Source organism: Phasianus colchicus, chromosome 1 (genome assembly GCF_987193195.1).
Source record: "Phasianus colchicus chromosome 1, bPhaCol1.hap1.1, whole genome shotgun sequence".
Classification (NCBI taxonomy): Eukaryota; Metazoa; Chordata; class Aves; order Galliformes; family Phasianidae; genus Phasianus; species Phasianus colchicus.
The window spans coordinates 56383673-56408712 of record NC_143436.1 but is presented as its reverse complement, the minus strand read 5'-3'; the positions used below and the strand labels follow the sequence as shown (position 1 = coordinate 56408712).

General features: G+C 36.2%; 1 protein-coding gene across 2 annotated transcripts in view; it reads left to right on the top strand.

Moving 5' to 3' along the window:
• MYBPC1 (myosin binding protein C1) overlaps window positions 1–25040 on the top strand; it is a 74200-nt gene that overhangs the window by 29935 nt on the left and 19225 nt on the right. For both annotated transcript variants that reach the window (XM_090143893.1, XM_031589715.2), the window contains 17 exons: window positions 1330–1434; window positions 2834–2982; window positions 3328–3445; window positions 4406–4457; window positions 6096–6152; window positions 9756–9922; window positions 11310–11442; window positions 13133–13257; window positions 13811–13916; window positions 14236–14402; window positions 15874–16036; window positions 16527–16633; window positions 17767–17900; window positions 19061–19217; window positions 20765–20869; window positions 21444–21632; window positions 22855–22989. In XM_090143893.1, coding sequence (XP_090000019.1) covers window positions 1330–1434; window positions 2834–2982; window positions 3328–3445; window positions 4406–4457; window positions 6096–6152; window positions 9756–9922; window positions 11310–11442; window positions 13133–13257; window positions 13811–13916; window positions 14236–14402; window positions 15874–16036; window positions 16527–16633; window positions 17767–17900; window positions 19061–19217; window positions 20765–20869; window positions 21444–21632; window positions 22855–22989 — 2169 coding nt within the window. The remainder of the gene's footprint in view (window positions 1–1329; window positions 1435–2833; window positions 2983–3327; window positions 3446–4405; window positions 4458–6095; window positions 6153–9755; window positions 9923–11309; window positions 11443–13132; window positions 13258–13810; window positions 13917–14235; window positions 14403–15873; window positions 16037–16526; window positions 16634–17766; window positions 17901–19060; window positions 19218–20764; window positions 20870–21443; window positions 21633–22854; window positions 22990–25040) is intronic.

Below are 25040 nucleotides of genomic sequence, written 5' to 3'. Positions count from 1 at the left end.
AGCAGTTACCTCTACGTGACAGCCAATTTTGTCTTCTGGCAAATGAGTTTTTATGAAAAATAAAGAAAAAATAAATTTAAATTTCAAGAACAGAATTGAGTTGGTGAGAAATACTGCCTAATTAGTTCATCATTTGTACTAGTTATTAAACAAAAACCAGAAGAGTATTGGCTAAATAACAAAAATCTACCTTTGACTTAGAAACAACTAGAATTCCAATGGGAACAAGGAATACAGCTCTGGTTTGAAAGTTATAGCCACCTTTGTTTGATATAGTCATATGTATGCAGATTTCTACACGTAACTACTCCATGCTAGCACTGCCTTTACTCAATCTATTCTATGCATTAACAAGAACTCCTCAAAAAAGGAAAGAAATCTGACATCTGGACTCCACGAGTTCTTTCTCAGAACATGAGACTTTGCCTTTTGAGATGGAGGGATTCTCTTTTGGTATAGAAAGTCTGTCACTATCATGCACTTTCCCTATCTTTTTCTGTTAGGAATTAGCTCTGAGCACAGTTTTGCATGTATTTACCAAAGATTTAATTGCACAGCACAAAGCCCTGGATGGTCAGATGTCAGAACCATCAGAAACACAGCTGTGCTAACATGTTTTCAGCCTTGAATAAATTGCTCACCTGCCTCTTCTCTCACTATACTTGTTCTTCATTCTCTTTCATTTCCAAAATCTCAATTTTCAGAAGCGAACATGCTCTGCCTGAATATGTGACAGAATCATTTCCATCTGACAAACTATTTATCTCTAATGATTGCTTCCCAAACTCTCTGTTTCTATCATAGAGAACAAAGCTAATAAGTAAGCTTCATCACTTGTCTATTATGTGAGCAAAAAAGAAAAACTAGCTTGTACAGTCACCTGCGTTTGAGATTTACAGAGACCCACAGGAATTATCATCATCTGTGTTTTGCATGTGCTTACAGCTGTTTGTGTTTTCAGAACTTCCACCTCCATTCTCCTTTCTGAAAAACAAAGAGCTGCCCTTTGTCTATTGCCTCTGTAAAGCACTCATGGTTGAATGCTGGTGCCATTCAATTTGCTCATCACCCGCCTTGGCTGATCAGATTGCCCCATCTTCTTCTCTGAGAGTTTCATTTTCTGTTACCACAGAGGTAGCATTCTTTCAAGAACTGTACACAATGTGACAGCCAAGCAGTGGATGTCAATATGAACAAACACATATCTTTCAGGACATCTGAAGAGAGAGGTAATAGGGTTAGAGAGTTTAGTGAGTTCAGGTAAGTGCATTTTGGAGGGAGTCAAACATTGGTTGATAATTGATATTTTCCTCTTTCTCTGTATCTCAGTATGGTCTATTGGAGAAAGTGCTCCAGAAGAGACAGAAAAACGTGATGACTCCCAAAGATCCACTTTATTCATTGAAAAACCTCAGAGTGGTTCAGTGAGTGTTGGTAAGTACTTCAAAAGAAAATCAGAAGCCTTTTTTGGAGAGAGAAACACAGAGACTGAAAAGATGTTTGTGCAGTTCAGGTAGCACTCAGCTTCTGCCCTCAGCTACAGATACTTCCACTGATTTTAGTTGTATGTGAACTCCTCTCTTTGAAGGCAAAACAGAATGTACAAGAAGAAGCAGAAAAAAGAATTCTTAAATTCAAAACAAAATCAAAATGTTATAGCTTACTTGGCACAATGGCCAAGAGGTATGTTTTTTGAGAACTCATTATTATAATGCTGTTAGCTGTAATGCTACTGATAGGTCAGGAAGATCTACATGATGGCTTTCAGAGCAGCTTACAGATTCCCAGGTCAACATTTATACTCTCAAGCTGCAGCTAAAGAAATTAGACTAATAGGAGCAGATCTGCACAGAGGCTGGCAGGGAGCAACCATCACCCCTACTATAATAATTCTGGGGGATATGCTCCAGACTGTTTCTAGTCCTTGGCCTGAATATCTTCTAGCAATTGGAGCACAGGAGGAAAACTGTCAGAGCATATCTTTGGTTTTAATTTAACCCTGGAGGAATCCAGTCCAAGCACTTCAAGACCTTTCTATGAAGGAAGCCGGAGCGCGATACATGAGGACAGTAAGGATGTTCACTTCCCAACTGCACTTCAGTGTCAGACTTACATACTAACATCCCAATGCAAGAAGGGTAGCAGCATTGCAACTATGGTGCCAAGTTCAGTACAGGCTACTTAGTATGTCTGCTATGTACTGGGATAGGTGCCTACTGATAAGGGGGCAGATGTGCTTTTTATACATTGCTACTATTTTTCTGAGCTCCTGAGAACAACAAAAAGATCATCTTGGGAGGATTTATTTGGAAAATAAACATAAGGAATTAGCTGTATTCTTTTCTAGAATGTTAGGATGGAAACTCCCGAAAAATGGTTTACAGAACCATTTCCTTCTCTTTTCAACTTTAAGAATTAGTGATAGTGATGCATAAAAAGCTCCAGGCATTCTTCTAGAGACTGCTGTTTATTTATGTTACAAGTGCCTAGCAGCTTAGGAATATGTGTGCTTATTTAAAGCAAAGAAATTCAACTACTTGAAGCATAGTTGACCATGACAACATGGAGTTTTGCATCAGCTAATTTTTTTCTGCTTCTTAGTTTGTCTCAGGATTGACATTGTCATGGTCAGAAGGCTTTCAGATCAAAATCATTAATCTCTGTAAAATTCTGCAGTATTTTCATAGTTCATGTGACTCCTTCTGATTCTCAATATCATGGCAGAGCTAACACATGGAGAGTGGAAGGAGTCATAGTGAAAGAAATGTGTACAAATGTGACCAAGCAAACACAAGTTCCTCAGTAACTGTGTTGTTTTTTCTCTTTTTACAAGGTGGGAATATTACATTTATAGCCAAAGTAGAAGCCAAAGATCTTCTCCGAAAGCCAAATGTTAAGTGGTTTAAAGGAAAATGGATGGACCTGGCCAGCAAAGCAGGGAAGCACTTGCAGCTGAAGGAGTCATTTGAGCGTCACACAAAGGTTTGTCTTTGGTTTTCCTTCATATAGGGGCAAAACTCCAAAGAAAGCTTAAAGATCAGATTTGGTCAGTAGGCAGAATTTTAAGTGAAGCAGATTCTAAACCTGGCTGTACCATACAGTTTTCTATGATGATCTCCAGTTCTGTTCTGTTTTTCCAGAACAGGACATGAGGTGGTGTGGAAATCGATGTTTTCAGTTGCTTTTTTTGAGTTTCATTTTCTTTTCATAACCCTTTATTCAAGTTATACCTTACTCCTTTAGGTTTGGGCCTGGAAGATGAAACTTTCTATTCGTTTCATGCAAATGTATGTCCCACATTAATAAACAACTACATTTGATTTTTAGATTCACACATTTGAGATGCATATCATTCAAGCTAAGGAGAATTATGCAGGAAACTATCGCTGTGAAGTTTCTTATAAGGACAAGTTTGACAGTTGCTCTTTTGACCTTGAAGTCACTGGTAAGATTCCAATTGATTTTGTAAAGCTTATACAAAATATGTTTTGTTTTGCTTTGTTTTTTACCTGAAATTCCACATAATTTTGCTTAGACCCTTTAAATGAAGCAATGTTTAATCATAGCAGGAAGAAATTTTTAGCATAGACTGCAGAGAATCTGTGATTTCTTGTTTAAATAGACATCGGGATAGCTAGTATGTGAAACATTTAAGTTATATCCAAAAATTAGGAAAGCTGGCAGATAAGTCTATTGAATTCAGATCAGACTCTGGCAAACAAGAGAGAGGAGCAGGCCTTGGGCTATTCAGAGAGAGATAATTCATCTGGCAGGATCTGAAGGCAGAGCGAGTTGGCTCAGGCATGGCTCCCCAGGACTTGCACCCTGCTCATGCATGGAGCAGTCATATTTAGAAAGCCACATTTCTTCCACAACGCCCCAAAATAAAGAATAGCCTGATGTGGAGAGTGCTGGAGATTCATGTCTTCGTCTTTTTCTATGTTGTAATAGGTCTGACTCTGGCAAACATTAACCCGTAGTCTTACCTTTTCCTTCAAGAGCACAAGAGTGCACACGTACCTGTACGTTCAGCCTGAGAAAGATGAATGTCTTCCAAAATTCCAGGAAGTGAGGTGCAAGTGGAGGAGAATGCATTGGCATTAAGAAGAAAAAAGCCAGAGCCAGTGTACAGGCAGGAGCAAGGATGTGAAAGAAACACTGCTAGGACAGATCTCCTATGCAGAGCTGCAGGAGCTAGGCCAGAGAAATGCATTGAGTAAACCTGGCTTAGTGTCAAGCAGCTTTGCATTTATCAGAGCTTAATGCCAAAGGAGCACTAACTGTGATCACTTAGCAAGTGACTGAACAAATTTCTCATGCCAAATTACATTACTTATGTCAACTACATCAATTTCAGATTATGTCAAATTACGTTTTTAACCTCTGTTCTACTGCTGCTTCACAGAATCCTCTCAAGCTGCTCCATCCATTGACATCAGATCTGCTTTCAAAAGAAGGTAACTTCAAACAGTGATCCTGCAAAACCCCTCAGTAATGGATGTGGTAGTGTATGGAACTCACCTCTACTTTGGCAGGCAGTTGTATCAAGTACCTTCAGAACAGTTTTGGAATTAAAGATTAAAGAACTGGGGCTTAAGGTAGTGGGTAGAATTAACTAGTTACAATTCACTGACAGAATTCCCTGAAAGTGTGGTGTCACTGCTTTAAGCAAAGGTGCAATATTCAAAGATATTAACTGTCTGTTTTTTCAGAGGTTTTACAAATTGTATTTTCATTCTCTATAATATTCCACCATGTTTCTTGAAAATTGCGAGCTATGATATGAAAGATTCTGATCCAAGTCCTGCACTGATTAAAAGCAGAGACAAAATTCATACTGATTTCAGCAAGACAGGAGCCAGCCTTGTTTTACCCTACAGCAAAGAAGTATCATACGGCCATCTTTGTGGAAAAACTTCAAATAATATACATAACCATAAAAATATAAAATATACATAAATTCATATGAAAGATACATAAAATATACTGAAATATTGCAGGGGTTGTAATGTAAAGCATTGTGTCTGAAGTCTTTCATAGTTATTAACCTTTGTTATAAAACAGAAATTAATACCAGTATAAAGATGTCACCATTATATTTTATAGAAAAAATTGTCTTATAAGGGCAGAAGTATTCAGTCTGAAAATGTTTAATGAACAGAAAATGTGTGCAGCTGATTAGTTCATACGTACAGGCAAAGCTGTGTCTAAAAATTAACTACTTTTGTTTAGAAATATTTGATTTAAAGAGTAAAGAGAAAAGATATTATATTAAAGGTGCACACTTTTCTTCGGTACATCTTTTAAAAACTGTAATAACTATTCTGCCCCATACAATGAGGATATCTCTGAAAATTTTCTGTTTTTATAAGGGATACTTTGCATACAAAATATAGGATAAAATGCTGATACCATTTGAGTTAACATTTGTTGGATTTTGACCATATTGTTTACAAACATTAAAGGAATTATTTTGTTTATATGCATTTTAACAACACAATTTTACTGCTTAAAGTCACGTCTTAGAAATATATGCACCTTCATAACACAATGATTTCATCTGTAAAAATGTAAAATGTGCTTTTTTTAACTGATCTTTCCCTTCATTTAGAGAGAAACATTAAGTCTTAATTATATGCTTCGCAATCTGGTGTTTGACAGACATATGCTGTTAAAAGCACCAAACAGCAATGCAAATCTTTGTTTTACATTCACGGCATAAGATCAGCACAAGCCCTTTGTTTTTATACGCATATGATACGGAAATGAAAAACAAAGCTCATTGTGTTGACTAGCTCGCATTTATTTGTGTTACTGAAATCTAACACAAATCCTGGCAAATTTATGTATGCGGTTACAAAAATTTGCCATCAAAGTATAATGACAAGCAATACAAACCTTTGTGTTATTTTTCACAAGTGCCTCAGGTAAGATAACTTGTGTGAAAAAGAATACAAGTTTGTGTTGATTTTATACCATTAGTTGTGTGTCTGGACAGTGTTGAGTACGAGAGACATGAAGAGAGTTTGCAAGGTGTGTGTCGTTTACGTCTTTCTGTATTAAACAAAGATTTGATCTTTTTCTATTAATAACAGCGGTGATGGACAAGACGATGCAGGAGAACTTGACTTTAGTGGTCTCCTGAAACGTAGGTGAGAACCAAGTGATGCAGTGAGCAGGTGTGGATTGCAAACCATTAGGTTCGCACACAGAAAGAGTCAGGTGTAGCATTAATAACTTCTTAAGACTTTTCTGACATTTATTTTTTTACAGTGTTTCTAACTGTCACTCTCATGCTATAATATGCAAATGTTCATTTAATTCTACCTTTAAGTGTGCTGAAAAGAAAATTCAGACTTGAGTCTACCAGGAAAAAAGTGAGCCACAACATAAAGAGACCGATAACATTTAATCTACTTGCTATTTCTTTTGTGTTTGCATGGAGTCTCAAGGGGGAGAATTTCCTACACAGGGATGAGCAGTTCAGAAAATTGGTTCAGGTGCAAGAGCAAAAAGATGGAAGGGTTAGATTAACCTCTTCACATTTATCTTTATTTGGTGTTATTAGCACTGTGATACAAAAAATTATATATCATTTTCAAACCATAGAGACTTATATTAATTTGCTTTAACTTACAGTTTCAATATATGCACACAAATATTGAATGATGGTTCATTCAACTACTAACTTTTAAATGGGAAAACATGGACATGTGTTTCTCTTCTTCACCTTGACAATCTGACGATATGACAGCTATGCTGTTAGCTATTTCAGACTTCAAACCCAGTTTAGTTTCTTAATAGAGTAAGACAATTCCTGGAAAGGAAAATATAACCTTACAAAACCTTGATCTACATTAACTAGTGAAATCCTAATTTTTAAAAATTTATCATTAAAAATATCTGTAAAGAAAACCAGTTAGTCTGAAAGAGAAAAACCAAATATACAATATCAATTACATTTTAAAGTTCACAGTGGGTCTGTGGGAAGGAGAGTATTTAGGCAACTGAAGGATGAGTAAAGTGAAAACAGGAAGATTGAAGGAAAACATTACCTGAACCAATTCAAATCTACCAGGCCTTTGTTTTCTAAACCTTTTCATCCCTAATTAGGATCTTCAGTTTGATTTTTCATCTTGCTAATACAATTTACTGTAACAGTTCTCACAACTGCCTGTGGTGTGTTTTATTAGCAACCTGAGTTGCATGTAAGAGGTCTTGGGGTTTTTGTGGAAAGAGAAGTGTGAAAAAGAATCATTGTAACTTCATTAACAACTAACATGTTTTGTAAGATAAATACTATACAGCCATATAAATGTAGCATAAGAATCTTGTGGTTAATGGGCAAAGGAAACTTTCAATTCATAAACATCACTACTTACTAGTGGTGAAACTGGTACATCACCTTCTTGCTTCAAGAACTGAAATGCAGCCTCTTAGTTATGAGCTTAATTAAATGGTAAGACTGCTACTTAGATCCTAGCATGGATATTAGTATCCATTTCAATTATAAAAATACGCGTTTGCATTTCAATTATTGAAAAGGAAACTCTGCAGGTGTACTCCCTCTCTTTTGTGTAGTCATACTACCAAGAAGAGAGCTAATTTTTTACTCGTGGTGCATAATACTTAAAAAAATGCCTGTTTTTATTAAAAACACACACACGCACACACAAAAGACTTGCTGCACAGAGTCTATATATTGCCTTTGTGCTTGTCTTGAAGAAAGTTTTTATACCAGTAAGCCACTCTGTAACTGGTTATGCTTCAATTCAGTGCATCGGTAAGATCCTGAAATTCCACAAAGCAGAAGATCTCAAAAAACGCTCACACATTTAGGTATTCTTTTTTAAAAGTATGTCTTTCAGAAACATGCACATTTTCAGGAATAAGATCTGAAAGCACTTTTGCAGAAAGATCAATCCACTGAGAAAATGTGCAGCACTGTTTGCCTGCTACCCACAGCAGAAACTATCATGGTCTCAGAGCAAGGTTGGTTTGCCCTGTTCCAAAATTTGTTCTCCAGTTATGCAAGAGGAAAAAAATAGCCTGGAATAAATTATTTCAAACTGCTTGAAAATCAAGATGCTCTCATTGATCCTCACTCTCAACTACTGCTTGATTTAAAGGAGTACATTATCTCAATTCCCATGGAACGTAGCTCCCCTTAGAAGAGACAGGAGTTCCATGGCAAGTGGCCAGTCCTGGGAGAGGAGAATGACACTCCAGCAGGTGTGTCAGCTTTTACATAGGTTTGAAAGCTGATCTCATCTTGCTGTCATGCAGAAGGAATCTCACCAAAGCTCCAGCACTCACAATACATAGTCACTCTCCAGTAATTATGAACACAGAAAAAAAAAAAAAAAAAAGTAAAAAAAACACCCAAAATCTAAAATTAAATACCATGGATTTTCTAAGAATTATTCAGAGCTTTCAATGTAAATATTTCAAACATGATCCAATCAATTTTTTTCCTTTATAAAATATCACTGGCTTAGTAGGAAAGTTAGTAAGTCTCACAAATTAAACAGCAAAGTGTTTTTCTGTAATTACACATACAACCTTACAGGGATCCCCAGTGCTGTTTCTGTTTTACTGTTAAACAAAATTCCGTGACTTGATAGTGCTCAACTCTAACAGAGTATCATGGCAAAGCTCAGTCTCTTTTTTGTTTGCTTATTTCTCAATTCTTATTGCTTATTCTATTATCAAAACACTAAAAAAAAAAAATGATTTCACTAGACTGATATGACTAAGTCAGGCTGATCCTGATCTGACCTTAATGATCTTTCAGAAAAAAATGTCTAGATTTCAGCTCCATTTCCTAGGTTGTTTGAACAGTTCAATTTGAGCTAAGCTGTCATTCTCAGAAACTGCCATTTTGTTCAGGGTTCTGCCATTTTTTCTCTCTTCTAACGGTGGCCAGCATGAAAATAATTGAACATCTTTCTGTTCATTGTCTTAGCCTAGAGCTGGAGATAGTAAGTACGATATCATAATATAACTGTGATGATATTCACACAGGCCTCTAAAACATTTCCCATTCTTAAGACTGAGATAAACATGGAAGCCATCAGACCCATCTTGCAAGTCCGAGCTGGTCGAGAATCTTCAGTTCCTATAATATAATATCAACTCCCATAATCCAGATTTAAGTGACTCTTAGAAGAGTTGGTGTAACTATAAACTGAAACAGATTCCCTTGGATTTCACTATGTCCTCTCACAGGTCCCCACTTGCAATAGTTACAACGTCTCCAAGTTGAAAAACATTTTTGTATAACTATGAAATGTATGGATTAGACTCAGATCTTAGTAGTACTGTCATAAATTTTCCCTGATTCTAGTAAATTTACAACAGGTAAAACCAATTTAAGCAGGTATGCTACTATAGTACTACATTTTCAAACAGATTCTATACTATAATGAAGAAATACAACATTTCTCACTGCTGATTACATCAGGAAATGGCAAACAAAAACTTATATCTAAACTCAGCCCTGGAGCATTGTGAACTAAGGTGTGAATGTCATTCTCAACTATACCACTTGTATTGAGTGGAACTGGGCCTTGAATTCACTTATTTACAGACGTTTGGAAAACTTGATGTCAAAATGAAATAAAAAATATGGTGGTGGCCTTCAAATTTTGAGCAAAACATTTTTAATATCACCATGGATTCAATTCCACCCTTTTTTTCTGATATGAAAATGTCTCACTAACTCTTCTCCCACAATTTTATTTTGCCACCGTTAGGGAGGTCAAACAGCAAGAAGAAGAACCTGAGGTGGATGTGTGGGAGCTCCTGAAGAATGCCAATCCCAGTGAATATGAGAAGATTGCTTTCCAGTATGGTATCACTGACCTGAGAGGCATGTTAAAGCGTCTGAAGCGCATGAAAAGAGAGGTGAAGAAGAGCGCAGGTATAGATAAGGCAAAGTGTTATTATGTTTACTAGTCAAACATAACTATGCACCTGATAAGCCCAAACTTACTGTATTATCCTTACCTCTACCTCTACCTCTACCTCTACCTCTACCTCTACCTCTACCTCTACCTCTACCCATATACATTTGATGCAAGGAAAGGGCTGGAAGCTGATGTACAAATTGTTCAGCTTGAAGAAAGAGCTGTTCTCTACCCATATTTGTCATGGAGAGGTGCTGGAAAGTTAAAATGGAAAAGGAGCACCCATCAGCACCTGGGACCAGTTTGTCTGGTTCCTCTCAGCAGTTCCAAGATGAGTAGGATGGCGCACCGGTCGTATCAGTATTTTTTCAATAGACATTGTTTTACCTACAAAAAGGTCCTTATATGGTATGCAAAATGTCTCTATGATGACATGCTGACAGTAGGATGTTTTTCACCTCATGCTACCTTTACTATAAATTGAAATCTCTTAAACCGTAAGAAGATACATTAAATAAAATGTTCTGTTCAAATTTTGTAGTTCTACTACTGCTGTGTTAACACATTCAGTCTTCTGCAGTTAGACATATGCATGATATAAACCTTACCAGAAGCTGATAATTTAGCTATTGGCAGTATTTTTGAGGCACCATTTATTTTTGAGCCACAGATTATCTGCTTCCCTGAGTTTAACATTTGTAGCTGGCAGTAGCTAAATGTTGATACTAAAGTGTTTTGAAATGTTTGAGTTCTGCCCTTACCTTTCCCAGAACAACTTGGTCTACATTTGCCCATATAAAATAATTGTTTCAAAAATTCCACTAGGATTCACGAAGTGAATTTTTGCCTGGCTTTATGCATTTTTGCAAATGTTTTGCAGCCAGAACATTTATCACAAGTGGAGTTGCAAACTACAGAGAGAATCAAGAAAATTAAATTAGCTTTTAGACAAAACATTTATTTTTATTCTGAGAAAAAAAATTAGATTAAAATTCCTTGTTAACTCAAGTGGTGTTGCTGGTAGAGAGGTCTTTTCTGATAGATTCATTCTAGACGCTTCTATTGCACAAGCTGTATACAGTTTTACTCTGAAGTAAAGATTCTCAGCAAGCCGTCATAGTTACGTCTAGCCAATCTTAATCAGAACCATGTCATACTGCAAAGCCATGAGGAGATATTAACCAGATCAGGATAATCTGAGATGCCTAACTCAGTAGTTCTACTGGTACTACTAGAAAAAAACCTTATTTGTCTGAACTAGCCCAAGAATATAGAGTGATGCATAACATGGTGTGTATATATAATATGATAACTTTCATGAGGTTTATGCAATGTCATTTCAGCATTCATATTATTTATTTTCCGGTCTTCATTTACAATAACATCTCTCTTCCACAACAGCTTTTTCCAAAGGACTTGATCCTGCATATCAGGTGGATAAAGGAGGCAAAGTCAGGTTCATGGTAGAGCTAGCAGATCCAACAGTGGAGCTCAAATGGTATAAAAATGGCCAAGAAATACGACCAAGTGCAAAGTAAGTGGTTTTATTGTACGTTAGCAGTAAAATAGGTACATATGTATTTCCTTGACGTGTCTCACAGAGATCTATATCTTTGATTAGGTTTACACCAATTTTATTTCTGATATTTCTTTACACTGAAGAAGTAGGTAAAATATGCTATATTGCTCATGACCCAAAAATATTCACTGTATACTAGTTGTCAACATAGATTTTGTGCTTTTTCTAGAGAGTTAAAGATCCTTAACAAAACATAGAGCCATTTCCTGCTTGGTAGTTTAAAACAAAAAGAAAACCAGGAAGAATTTTGAAAAAATCAGTCTCCTGTTCTCAGTTCTATGTTAGAATAAGGTCAGAATCTTTCTGTAGTAATTGCTGACTAAAAGGAGAGACCTTTAACATAAAGCCTACCTGGTTCATAAGCTACCTATAAAATTGTCTCTAATCAACACTGTCTGTTAATTAGATAATCAACCGTAAGGAGAAAAGGGGAGTGAGGTTTTTTTCTCACTCTTCACTACCTGGTTAACCCAATGAAGCAAACAACCTGGATTAGTTCACAGCAATTTCATACACACACAGCTTATCTACTCTGCCCAAGCTTCTCCATCATCTGTGTCACTTGCATATTGGTTTACACTCTGGCTTTACCTATAATAAGGAAGAGGCTTCTTGGATGCAGGTAGAGCAATGGCTGGAACTTGAACTCAATCCCTAATATTCTCACATCTTTCACAACCTGGAGTACAAAATCCCGTTCCACAGTCAAACACAGCTAAGAGTGGTAATGCATAAAAATGTAATGTTCCTCAAATATTGTTTAAAAGCACAAAAACCTTTCAATTTTCTCTTTCTGGCCCAGTGAAAAATTGCAATTAGCAAAAATCCTATTACAGGGAATGGCAGATCTCTTTTATTCTATCACTGCTTCAGTCAATGTAGAATTTGGATTAATATATGTGACTAACAAAAAAAAAGTAATAAAAGTGGTATATTTTCTTTAACTTCCATGAGCAGTTCAGAACTGCCTTGCAAACATGCATTCTTCTCCAATAGAAGGACCTGGACTGAATGCTCCAGTGCATTTCTTCTAGGCTGCTGAAGCAGCTGTCAGATGCTAATGAGCTTTGGTCACTGCAAACCTGGAGCAGAACTAAACTGGTGACATAAAGGTGAAAGGCTGCATATCCTATTACCAAAACCCCATATCCCATTACTGATCTCTTGTGCCATCTGGCCTACCAATAATATTAACTTCTTAACCTTGGCTATTATTATACTTCATAAAAATGTTAAGAGTTTTGGAATGAAGATGGTCTCCTGTTACTAGTTATTTTCATCTTTACTCATCTAAAGTTTCAGTCTCTATTTTATTCTGCCTGTTTTTTTATTATTATATTTTTGTATCATGTAAGCCTAGAATATTTTAACAAGCCAGAAACTGTTCGTTATCACTCTAGCCATAGCTCTTTTTACTACAAAGTCTATGATTGTTCTTATATTTTCTGTTGAAACATGGAAACTGGATCCCAGGACTCCTTTTCCAGGTCTACATAAGAAACAGGGTTTTCCCCTCTAATGATTTCTAAAAGATTTTCTATCTATCTATCTATCTATCTATCTATCTATCTATCTATCTATCTATCTAAAAAGAAGAGATCCAACAGTTTTGCTAATATATCTTTGCTGTATTCTATTCAAACAGATACATTTTTGAGCACAAAGGTAACCAGCGAATTTTATTCATCAATAACTGTACGATGACAGATGATGCTCGCTATTATGTAACAGCTGGTGATGAGAAATGCTCCACAGAACTGTTTGTGAGAGGTAACTACACCAGTCTGTTCCCATTTCAACTGTTGTAAATTGATGTGGTTTCTTGAAACTGCAGCAAAAATTAACAGGAAGGATATGGCTCAGTGATGTTTGCATTTGTATTAGCAGAGTTAATCTGTATTTTTGTGATTCCTGATCATTTTTCTTCATCCTGTACTTACTAATTTAGTGAAAACTCAGAAATGTTGATTTCATGTTTCATATTGTCCACTGGGATCCAGTGGGATTGTGGTCCTCCTCATAGTTTCAAAGCCATTTGTCTCTGTATTGGCCTTCCCTTACACACTTAGGTACCTGGCAACCCTGATAATGGCCCACTTGACCTGTTCCAAATACTCTAAAATCAGGCATTCAAATACTGATTTTAGTTTCATCCGCCAACATTTAAGGGAAGACTCTACCAAAGCTACGAATGAGTGATCTTTCCCTTAACATTTTTGATCCTTAGTGTTGATAGTCTTATCTCCTATAGCATGATTTTAAAATTCTCCTTCACCTAGTTTTCTCTCTCAGATTGTAAATCTGTAATTTTATCTTGTCAAAGATCCTCCAATTTTGGTGACCAAAGGCCTGGAGGATACCAGTACCTATGTTGGTGAACGTGTAGAACTGAGCTGCGAAGTGTCTGAGGATGATGCAAATGTTAAATGGTAAGTCATTCTTTGAACAGATATTGTTTTCCTTGAGACTGAGATGGAGCCAGGGAGGGGGAGGGAGGTAAAGAAAGATGATTTTATTTGTAGGCATAAATGTGGAGAGCATTTTCTCTATCAGTTAAAAAAAGCTCAGGAGAACATTACTCAGTGAAGTAGTAACAGAAAAACATTCTTACACATTCATGGGTGAGTTTGTTTAACACTTTTTTGTGTCTTAAGTCTTGCAAAGTCTTCTCCAGAAGTTTTAGTCTAAGAGAGTCTTATTCACACAGGACTTTTATTGGGAAAATAATCACTCTTTCTTTTCTGTTAGGTTTAAGAATGGTGTAGAGCTTACTAATGAACCTAAATCTCGGTATCGAATCAAGGTTGAGGGTAAAAAACACACTCTGATTATAGAGGAGGCTGCAAAAAATGACAACGCAACTTACTCAGTAATGACAACAGGAGGCCAATCAGAAGCTAAGCTTTCTGTTGATTGTAAGTATAATATATCTTGCTCTTGATACTGATGGTCATAGTTTGCCAAATAGCAGAAATAATTTGTGTGCCTTTTTCTGAGCGTTTAAAGATAGCTTTATCTTCCATAGCAATTTCTTAGCTGCAAATCTCCAGTTTGCAGTGACCAACAATGAATTAGTCCTGCTTGAAAATGCCAGTCAGTTCATTAAGATGGAAAACAAAGCTATCCATGGAAAGATATAATAGGTCAACAAACTGAAACATTCAGGGGAAGTATTTGCTCTTCTTGAATCCTTTCAGGCTTTTACAGGAAAGACAAAACCAAGACTTTTTAGATAAAAAGGGGAGAAAAATGTGTTGGAAAAAAAATAAAAAATTCTACTACCAAATGTACTGTTAACAGGCATCAGGGCCATTTGAACTAAACTAAAGAGCATTAAAATGAAGCTATGTATCTCCCTCAGCACTGTTTGAATATATCTTTAAAACACTTGTGGTTTCTAGCAAAATGTAAGTATCCTTATAATCTGCCACTTTAGTTTTAGACAAACGGTTATTTTGCAAGTGGATGTAGATTTGGTCTTGGAGGCATAAGTGAGCAAGATAGATTCTGAGTACCTGTTTGTGGTAAATTTGTTACACACTGTAAACTTACCATATATCATACATACATTCTACTTTTAACTATTTTATACAAAATGACATCCTAAGCACAAACAATTCACAGTTCTCTTACCATGCTGAAAATTACCCACTGTGGCTATTGGACTCCATCATCTTACCTGCCACAGTGCTTTGTGCTTCTTCTGTTGAGAACATTCCAGCCATCTTTCTATAAAATGCAGTTTTTTCCACCATTCTTTGTTTCACTTGTCAGATTACAGGCAGGCATATTTAGTGCATATGCACAGTGCTGTGTGTTCAGCCTGGGCTCTGGTCTACAGCATCTGGTCTTTCAGAAAGTGGAAGTTCTTAGGCTCAAGTTTCACAAAAGCTAGTAATATCTTTGTGTTTTCACAAGGGCAGTTAAGGCAGCTTAGCAAACACAAGGAGAAGTAATGTATGAAATAACCTTACACTATCCACCATGTCCTTTGATAAAAGCCTGACACAAGAGGCTCGTAATGACAGCTATTAGTTGTAATTAACTACTTTGTTAAGTCTCCAAATCATCTTGTGTCATCTGGGAGACCTGTGTAAGTGGTTAGATTGCAGGAAAGCTAAGTAGACCTTTCTCTAAGAGTGGAGCACTCTAAAAGTGGGACTGGGGACACAGGTTTTACAGATATTGAAAGTTTCTGACTGGATTCTAGGGGATATAAGTACCCTCATCTTGCACTGAAACACCAGAGAGGGGACAGAATTCAAATACACTCCAAGTGAATATAGATTGAGTTTTCCTACTCAGGACACGAATATTTTGGATCAACCTTTCTTCTAAGCTGTTACTTGATATTAACATTAATATCTCTACTTCTCTTTTCCTAAGTGAGACCACTAAAGATATCACTTGCACTAGAAGACCAGACAGTGAGGCTTGGACAGGAAATCCACCTGAAATGTGAGATATCTGAGAATGTGGAAGGGAAATGGTACAAAAATGGACAATTGATTGAAGCTAGTGACCGTGTAAAGCTTTATCACAAAGGAAGGTAAGCAAGTTGAGTATAGATTTGATTTGTGACATTGTAAAGATGTAACTATATGAGGGTTATTTCTCTGAAAACTATAAATTAATCAATGCTAAACTTTGTCCTTTAAACACAGTTAGTTTTAAGATCATCAAAGCCATGTTTCCTTGTTCTTTTTCATACTGTGTCTTTTGGCTGTGGAAGTCAATAATAATAAAATCCTTCAAACATCGATTTTTAAGTGATTCTTTTTTTTCTGGACATTGCTGTTGCTGTTAGTATGGGATATTAGGTAGTAAGGTCAAAAGGTAAGGTAGTAAGGTCAAAATAATTTGGGGGCACTAAACAATATTTAGATTTAAAAACGATACTGTTTTCTGATAGTTCTTTGGTTTTTGCACCTTTTACGTGCTTGCACAGATCTCCTAAATTTTTTTCTTCAGATTGTCCTCACAGTCTCAAGTAATCTTCAAAAATTATTTACATGGCTTTCTTTTTCAACTTTTTACAGAATCCACAGATTTATTATAGCAAGTGCTGCTGTTGACGATGAGGGAGAATACATGTTCGTACCAGATGCTTACAATATTAATATTCCATGCAAAGTACATGTTGTGGGTAAGTACTTGGCACAACCAGTTACAAATTTCATTTCTTTCTCTGACCTTTGGAAAGTGAAAACTGTGTGAAATATCCTTGAATATAATCAGTTTGTTTCTTCTGAGCAGGTGCTTACCTCAAAATACAGAGCTGCTACTTTGGCAAAGTGACATTGAGCTAGTAAGAGAGTACTTTGCCTCAGGATCTGGTCGTAGTTTATAAGCCTGGGCTGGCTGAATTCCTAAACTTAAACTACTCTTAATAGTTTGTGTAAAGCAGCTTTTGATATAATTTTTCAGACCAGCAGTGTTGTATTCTTTGAGGAATTGAGTTGTTTACATTTCAAAATATGATTTAGCTTAGTAAAATAGTGAAGTAGGTACATATTTACATATACCATACTTATATTTAATTATATCCAGAGAGTTAAATGTTTCTGGTCAGCATTTATTTAGTAATCTAATTAGAAGGCTCATTAATGATTCCAGTCTTCAAAAAAAAAAAAAAAAATTTAAAAAGAAATACAATAAGGCATTGACTCTTCCCACAACAGTACCCCACTGACATTTAACTTCAGCCAGTGAATTTGAAATGACAGCAGTATAAATCAAAGTTTTAGAAAATATGACTTACAATTGATACTGAAAGGAGTGGGATACTTCTGTTAGAAATAAAATTGGCAAGAATTAGGGAGAATGACTACAGGAGGAGAGGAAGAGTACTCTCAAAGATAAAATCTTCTAATACATTAAAGTAAGAGTATGTTCATCAGTTGTTCTCTGTATCCATGGAGTACAACAGAAGTAACCATTTCATTTTCAGGAAAAATATTTAGGCAAATAAAATGTTTAAAGTATTAGAATAATGATGCCTGAAGCCTGACAATTCCTAATGTAGAAAGTCTACAACAGAAATTTTCAAGAGCCACTTAGAGGAAGTCTCTCTCACATGTTATCTAAATATAAACAACTTCATTGATTACCGAAAATTTTTCTTCACTATTTTTCTTCCAAACAGATAGTAATCGAGTAAAAATACCAGGAAAATACGAACAGTAGAGCATGTTTCTCTGTATTTCAAACTTGTTCCTAGGTTCTTACATTTTCTAAGTGGCAATCCTATGAAAATTTGGATAATTTCTTCTTTTTCAGATCCTCCTAAACTTCACCTTGATGGTCTTGGAGAAAATAACACTGTGACAGTAGTGGCAGGAACCAAACTACGACTTGAGATCCCTATCACTGGCGAGCCAACACCAAAAGTCATGTGGAGTAGAGGGGATAAGGTACATCAGCATTATACGTGTTTTTAAAGATCAAGGAGGAGTTTTTTTCCCTCGAAAAATAATCTTTATTCTGTTGAAGATATGGAAGGAAATCAGATGGAGAAACATTATCCTGTTGCACTTAAAAACTCTCCTCCCTCTAGTGTGAAGGGTAAAATTGACAAATAGTGTTTAGTTTCTTATGGATCTTTTTGAGGAAACACTTGACATTATTAAGGAAAAAAATATGCTTTTTCTAAAAATAAATTTTAAAGGAGAGGGATATATTAGATGCAGAAGAAATCTAATGAAAATATACCAGGTGGCTACTTATTGCATATCTAGTGTCCAGAATAGCAGTTTTGACAGGGAGACATAGTAAGGTTTGGTTTTGAAATAAATAAATTCTGATGAAGTGTCAAGACTAGAATAAAATATTAGCCTGGGCAATTAAGGTCTTGCATATGGTGTCTTTGTGCTAAACTTTGCTAAGATGTACTCCTGACTGTACGATATCAAAAAGCCAGACTTTCCATGTTTGATTTTTCATTCTGGTAGGTGCAACATTGCTGGTATGTGCTGAATTTCTCAGACCTACCTGGTCAAATCTGACTAGTATTTTTCAAATCTTACTGGTATTACTAATACCCTAGACTTGTCCAAATGAGAAGTTCCTCTAGGAGATCTTCTTATTCAAAAATGTGTAAGCATTTTAAAAATGATGAGGACAAACTACTGACCCTTACAATCCATCTCATCATTCAACTTAATGAATTACATTTCAATTTTTTATTTAAGATTCTTCTTTTAAGAACTTTTAAAAATCTTTTACGTTTAATCTTTTTTAATATTCCACTACTCTCTTTCCATCAAGTAGTGTTGAATAAAGCATGTTCTTGCTCACAGGGTAATCAGGCCTACTAAATCTTCCTTTGAGATGTAATGGCTGACCTGAGTACTAAGCAGTTACAGTATTTTAAAGCTATTTATTTATTTATCACTTGGTTAGTTTGTCTTTTTTTGTGAAAATCAGATGACTGAAGTACTAAGCTTTAATGTGAATTTCTGTTTGGAAACTTCTTGTTGAAGTGTTCTGTAACACACTTGAACTTCGATTTTTGAATATTTTGATTCTTAAAGCAGAAAACGTGCTTTTTCCCTCTGCTTACTTTGATTCCTAGTGGATCACAGACAGTGGAAGAATACGTGCAGAAACATACTCAGACAGCAGCTGCCTGGTCATTGACACAGCTGAGAGAGAAGATTCAGGTCCTTTCAGAATAACATTAAAGAACGAAGCTGGGGAGGACTCAGCCCTTATCAACATTAAAGTAGTTGGTAAGTCATGTGGAAAAGTGCATATTAGCAATCATGGCTCTTTTCAATAAATTATCCCTGAGAACACTGCTTTTCTGCACCTGGATATCAGCCACTTTCTTCTTCCTATTATTTCTCCTGTAAATGGTGTCATCCCTCTGTTTTTCCTCATTTCCAGGTGTGAAATTGAGATGCAAGGATACTAAGGCACAAAGTTAACGAAGGACACGGTAGCTTAATATGGGATTTAAGTAGGAGTTAATTACCACCCCTGCTGCCACCTCACCTTGCTGAGGCTAAGCTTCTGAGGTTGTTTCCTGTTGCTTCTAGCATTCTATATTTTCGAGGTGGCTGTGGCTCTTTCTCAGCATGTGCCCTCAAGTGCCCCTCAAGCTTCTTGGCAGTGCTGAAGAACTTGGCATTTATCCCTTTCTATTCCACTTGTCAGGATGTACAGAGACCTCCTTTCTCTTTCTTCTCGTTAGGAACTCCTAGATCATCTTTCCCAGATCAGTATCCATATAAAATGATGCAAAAGTTACTTTAAAAGAAAAAAAAAAAAATAGTTGAGGGCTCTGCTGATAGTCACTGTGCTGTAGCTCATTGGCCAGAAGTGTTATTCCAAATGGGCAAATTTGATTTCAATTTTTTTCTCAGAGGAGATACAGAGCTGTGTCTCCCACGGAAGTGCCTTAAATGGGGGCCCTGCACTTCTACAACTGAATCTAAAAACTGTGCAAATAAGAGCTTGAGATGCTCTGAGCCAAATGCGCAATGCCATGGAAGCATCTATGGTCAAAATTCTCTACCCCAGAGAGTTAAGTACAAATGAGGGCTACAAGTATATTTTCTGTACATGGAGGACTTCCCTGCATTAATTACAGTGCTTATTTCAGAAAACAGTGGTTTGGAACATTTAAAATGAGTTTATGACATTTTACCTTGTCATTTTTCTATTGTCAATCTCATGTAGCTCCCAGTCCAGCCTTTGCGTAGCTCCTTCTAAGACTTGTAATTTTCCTCATGCATTACCCCCAACATTCTTTAAGTCATAGATTTATTTTACTATATGTGTGTGTGTGCATAAAATGTCATGTAAGGTGATAGAAAACATTAAGTGTCCACGGGTCTTTGTAAGACTGTACTTGAATTACTTACAGAAGATCACAGAAGGACTAGGAAAAGAGTGCTCTCAAATCTCAGAACATTAAATGGATGCTAGAATATCTTTCATACGAAGAATTTAGTCCAGAAAGGCCAAATATATTCACAGTATCTATGTCTCCTACTTACTGTTCTGAATGTTGTCACTCACATTTCAGCGATGAGTTTTTGTCTCCCTCTGCTGATCCATTCTTACCAATGTACTCCATTCATTCTCACCATTTCTTGTCAACACAGGATTATTTTTGTGGCTGGCTCTACATTTTCTATTCTAACTTATCCAATGGGACTTCAAAAACTAACCAGATTTGTTTATTGTTTGAGCTATTTAATTACAGGCTAGGCATAAAAAGGAAATATCTTTTTTTTTTTTTCATTATACATATATATTTTTTTCACCACAGATGTGCCTGATCCTCCTCAGGCACCAAATGTCACTGAGGTGGGTGAAGACTGGTGTATTATGACATGGGAACCTCCAGCAAATGATGGTGGATCACCCATCTTAGGTAAATACTTTTCTTTTCATTTGGTGATGCTCTAATATAGGCAACAGAAACTCATTCCAAGTAATGGGCACCAAAGTATCAGAGGTCAGCTCTGGCACTGCAGAGTGGCAATTTGAATAGTCTATCAAAATAATGTTATACCCAATCTTTGACTTTATCATAACTTTTATCTGTTATCTATTTCCCTACTTGTCAGATGACTTTTTATAAAGACAAAACTTGAACAGTTTGAGTGTTAGCAGCAATTTCAGAAACAATTGTAATATACAAGATGGCACAGGCGATCAGAGGCCAGCAGAATCAGGCCCTCCAAAACAAATAAAATTAAATTTAAAACGTTAAATTAAAATATTAATTGAAATTTGAAAGAAGCCAGTACATGGCCATAGAGGCCAAATATGTGACTATCAGCTAATCCGCTAGGAGAAAAATTAAACAGTCACTCCCAAAGAACTCCGAAGCTAGAAAGACATATTGAGCCATATTGAGAACTACAGGTCAGTCAAAACATGGACACTTCACTATTGAACTTTATGCTATTACTTGCTATAATACCATTTTGCTTGGTCTATAGGATATTTCATTGAAAGGAAAAAGAAACAAAGCTCACGGTGGATGAGGCTGAATTTTGAACTATGTAAAGAAACAACCTTTGAGCCAAAGAAGATGATTGAAGGTGTTGCTTATGAGGTCCGTGTATTTGCTGTTAATGCAATAGGCACTTCCAAACCAAGTATGCCTTCAAAGTCTTTTGTTCCTTTAGGTAAGTAAACAAGATTAGAGAAACGGCTATGCATTAGACAATTATTCTTGATACGTTATTGCAGTCATTTAATCATATAACTGTAGTTCTTTCTACATTTCTGTTGTTCACAATCTGTCTATACTAGGTGCTGTGTAAATTATATATTCATATACCTAAATATATATCTTTCATAAACAAGAAACAAAATAGGTACAGGCAGAAAAATGGTGCACTGCAATAGGTGAGCCCAGTATATTACAGTCAGTACTTTTCAAGGACCATAATTGACAGTTTCATGTCTCTGCTTATTGAGTCAATTGTGCCAAACTACTGGCAATTTAAATAATTGATAATGATGAAATATTGTCTTGGCTGTTCTGTTTCTCCTGTTGTAAGTTCAGCCAGATAAGGACCTTTGGTGAAAAATAGCCAGAAAAAGTGAGCAGAAGCCTTAACAGAAAATACAAATTTTTTTTTTTAAAAAAAGCACCCAACATGGGTATATAATCTATCAGTACAAATAAAACTAAATGAATTTGCATGCCTCACTGATCCTTATTAACTGAAGTATGGTGGCAGGTGTTTTGGTTTTTGTTTTGGGGATTTTTTTTCAGAAGAATCACATATTATCAATACCTTTATCCAAGTACAAACCAAATTAGGCTAGATCATTTTTCACATCATTTTTTATTTTCTCTTATTATTTGTACTTTATATTAATGCAACAGTCAGAGGGCTTTGTCACTCACCTTATGACTGACTAATTTGGTGGCCTTTTAATGTAAAGAAAGAATTTTTCAAACTATTGTTATAGTCAGAAGTCCTTGTAAATTAAGTGTCACATTCTGAAAACTAGCAAACGTTTCCACCTTGCTTAGCAGAGGGGAAGGAGGTGGCAGCTGCTATTGCTACAGCATGCTCCCTTCTTTTGTGAAAATACATACTGTCATGGAACACGTTACCCAAAACTTCTCTACCACACCTTTCACCTCCCTTCGTCCTTCTCATTCCTCAGAGGGAGGAATCTGACTCTTTGGGTCAGGCTGTGAGCAGGTACAAGATGTGGTATCTGTTCTGGTTTGGTTCTAAATGGGAAAGAAGTCCCAGCATGACTGGAGATGCCTGGATTTAGCCTTTTGCCTGAGATCTTGATGATGCCAGATTAGAGGAAAACATCAAAAATATAAACTTTTATGATAAAAGGAGTTTTCAGCCTTCTCCTGCTGTCTTCTTGTTTCAGCTGTTACCAGTCCACCAACTCTCCTGGCAGTGGATTCAGTAACTGATACCACAGTTACAATGAAATGGAGGCCACCAGACCACATTGGAGCAGCAGGTTTAGATGGCTATGTTGTAGAGTACTGCTTTGAAGGAAGTAAGTGACAATGGCTGTGGTATGCTACTCAAAGTGAAAATATGTGAGACCTCCATTATTTCTCCAGGGTGTCAGCTGCAATCACTTTAGGGTGATTAATCAGTTAGAAACCCCCAGCAGCAGGATTGTGTTCAAGCTCCTCCTTAGTTTATATTTCAGATCCCACTCATTCTTGTAGTTTAACCCACCTTACATATGATGTGAATACCAAATCAAAAACTATATAATCTGTTGCAGTTCAGGTAAAGACACGTTAATGCCTTTCCTCTTCTTTGAACTAAATGAAAAGTGGAAGCAACAAAGTGAGTGTGAATGGATTGATGGATGGATGAATAGGAACTAATAAATTGATATACATGGGATCCAGACTGTGTGTAGCTTGGCTGCGTTTCAGGGACAGGAGGACCTCAGTGTAATCATCTCTATCTTGACATATTACTAATTGTCTACTTCAAGTGCCAGTTCACAATACAGGTGGACAGCCTTCCCAACAACTGGCTATAGAAACTTCATGGCTGAATATTGAATTTCCACAACATTACAAGCTAGTTAGATAAAGGATATTTAACTACGCCTATCTGTCATAAAATTACACAGAGCTGAAGGAGAATGATAAAGATGTAAGAGACAAAATGAAGTCATGAAAGTAAAATAGGAAGGAATAGGGAAACACCCTATATTTTACAACCAGGGACTTTGGCAATTAAGCAGAGCAATTTAGTATTTTTCAACAGATTTTATTCTGAGTTGACATCAAATGAAGTCTGTTTTCAAAAAGTAACTCCTGAGTGTAAAAAAAAAAAAAACTTACTCCTAGGTAAGTACCAAAGAGGCAAGACTGGTGTGTGCAATATCCAGCCTCTGTGGGCAAGCATCAAACAATGGAACTCCAGCAATGCTGAGTGTTTGGATGAATGAGACTTTTTAATGTTAATTTCTGTCAGTTGCTGCTCTTCACTGTGTTGTAAAACAAGTGATGAGTTCAAGACTTTTTTTTCTTTTTTTTTCATAAAGACACCTATTTCAACAGAAGAGTTTCATGAGTACAATCCTCAGCCTGGATACGAGAGGTAGAGGATAGAACTTGTCATTCACAATGTCACATATTTCAGATTCAGTAAATCCAGGAAAATAGTAGTTCACAAAATTGGTCACATGGCACAGGAGCAGAGTATCCTCAGCTCTCACTTGAGTGAGAGAGGGAGTGAAGAACATTGGCTTTTCTTGGAAGTATTCCACATGTGAGAGCATTGAGATGAAGATCTGTAAGGAACAGGAAAAGACTGCAAGAAGCTCAGAGGTTTGGAGAAGATTACCTGAAGGCAGACAGAGCAGGAACAATAGGAAGGGCTTTCCCTGAATATTGGGAGGGAGCTGTGGAAACAGGTCAGAAAGAGTAAGCATACAGTGTCAAATCAAGGTGCAGCATTACTATAATCATAGATTCACAGAGTTACCAATGTTGGAAAGACCTCCAAGACCATTTACTCTGACTGTCCACCTATCACTGTATGTTTCATTTTCACAGTCAAAAGGTAAAAAGGAAACTGAAAATGTGTATGTTGTACATTATGCTCTGTTTAGCATTTGTAGGATGATGGGGAAAAATAAAAAGTGTTTGTAATGTGTCACAGTCATAAGATCCTTGACATAGTATGTGATTGGTAGGTTAGGCAAAATGAGAGGATGAGAAATGTATATATATACAGTAATCCAAACTAAGGTGTTTAAAGGAATCTTCAAAATGTACCTTTTAAGGGCTGTTAGAAAGAAGATCACTGTATATCTGTTCAACAGAACAATTTTTTTTTCAAATACATATTAAACATAAGTTTGTCATATGTTTAGAATGTCAGTGAACGTCATTTTATTGTTATTTAACTTAGTTAAAATACAATGGGTACCATGTATTTTGCATAAGTTTCTGATTGTTTATGTAAATCTATTTATGTGTTCTGTATACGTATATACACCTCTATATGCACAGTTGACATTATTTATGTATATTTGTTATGAAAATGGCTAGAAAGAAGCAAGCTTAGTAGAAAATG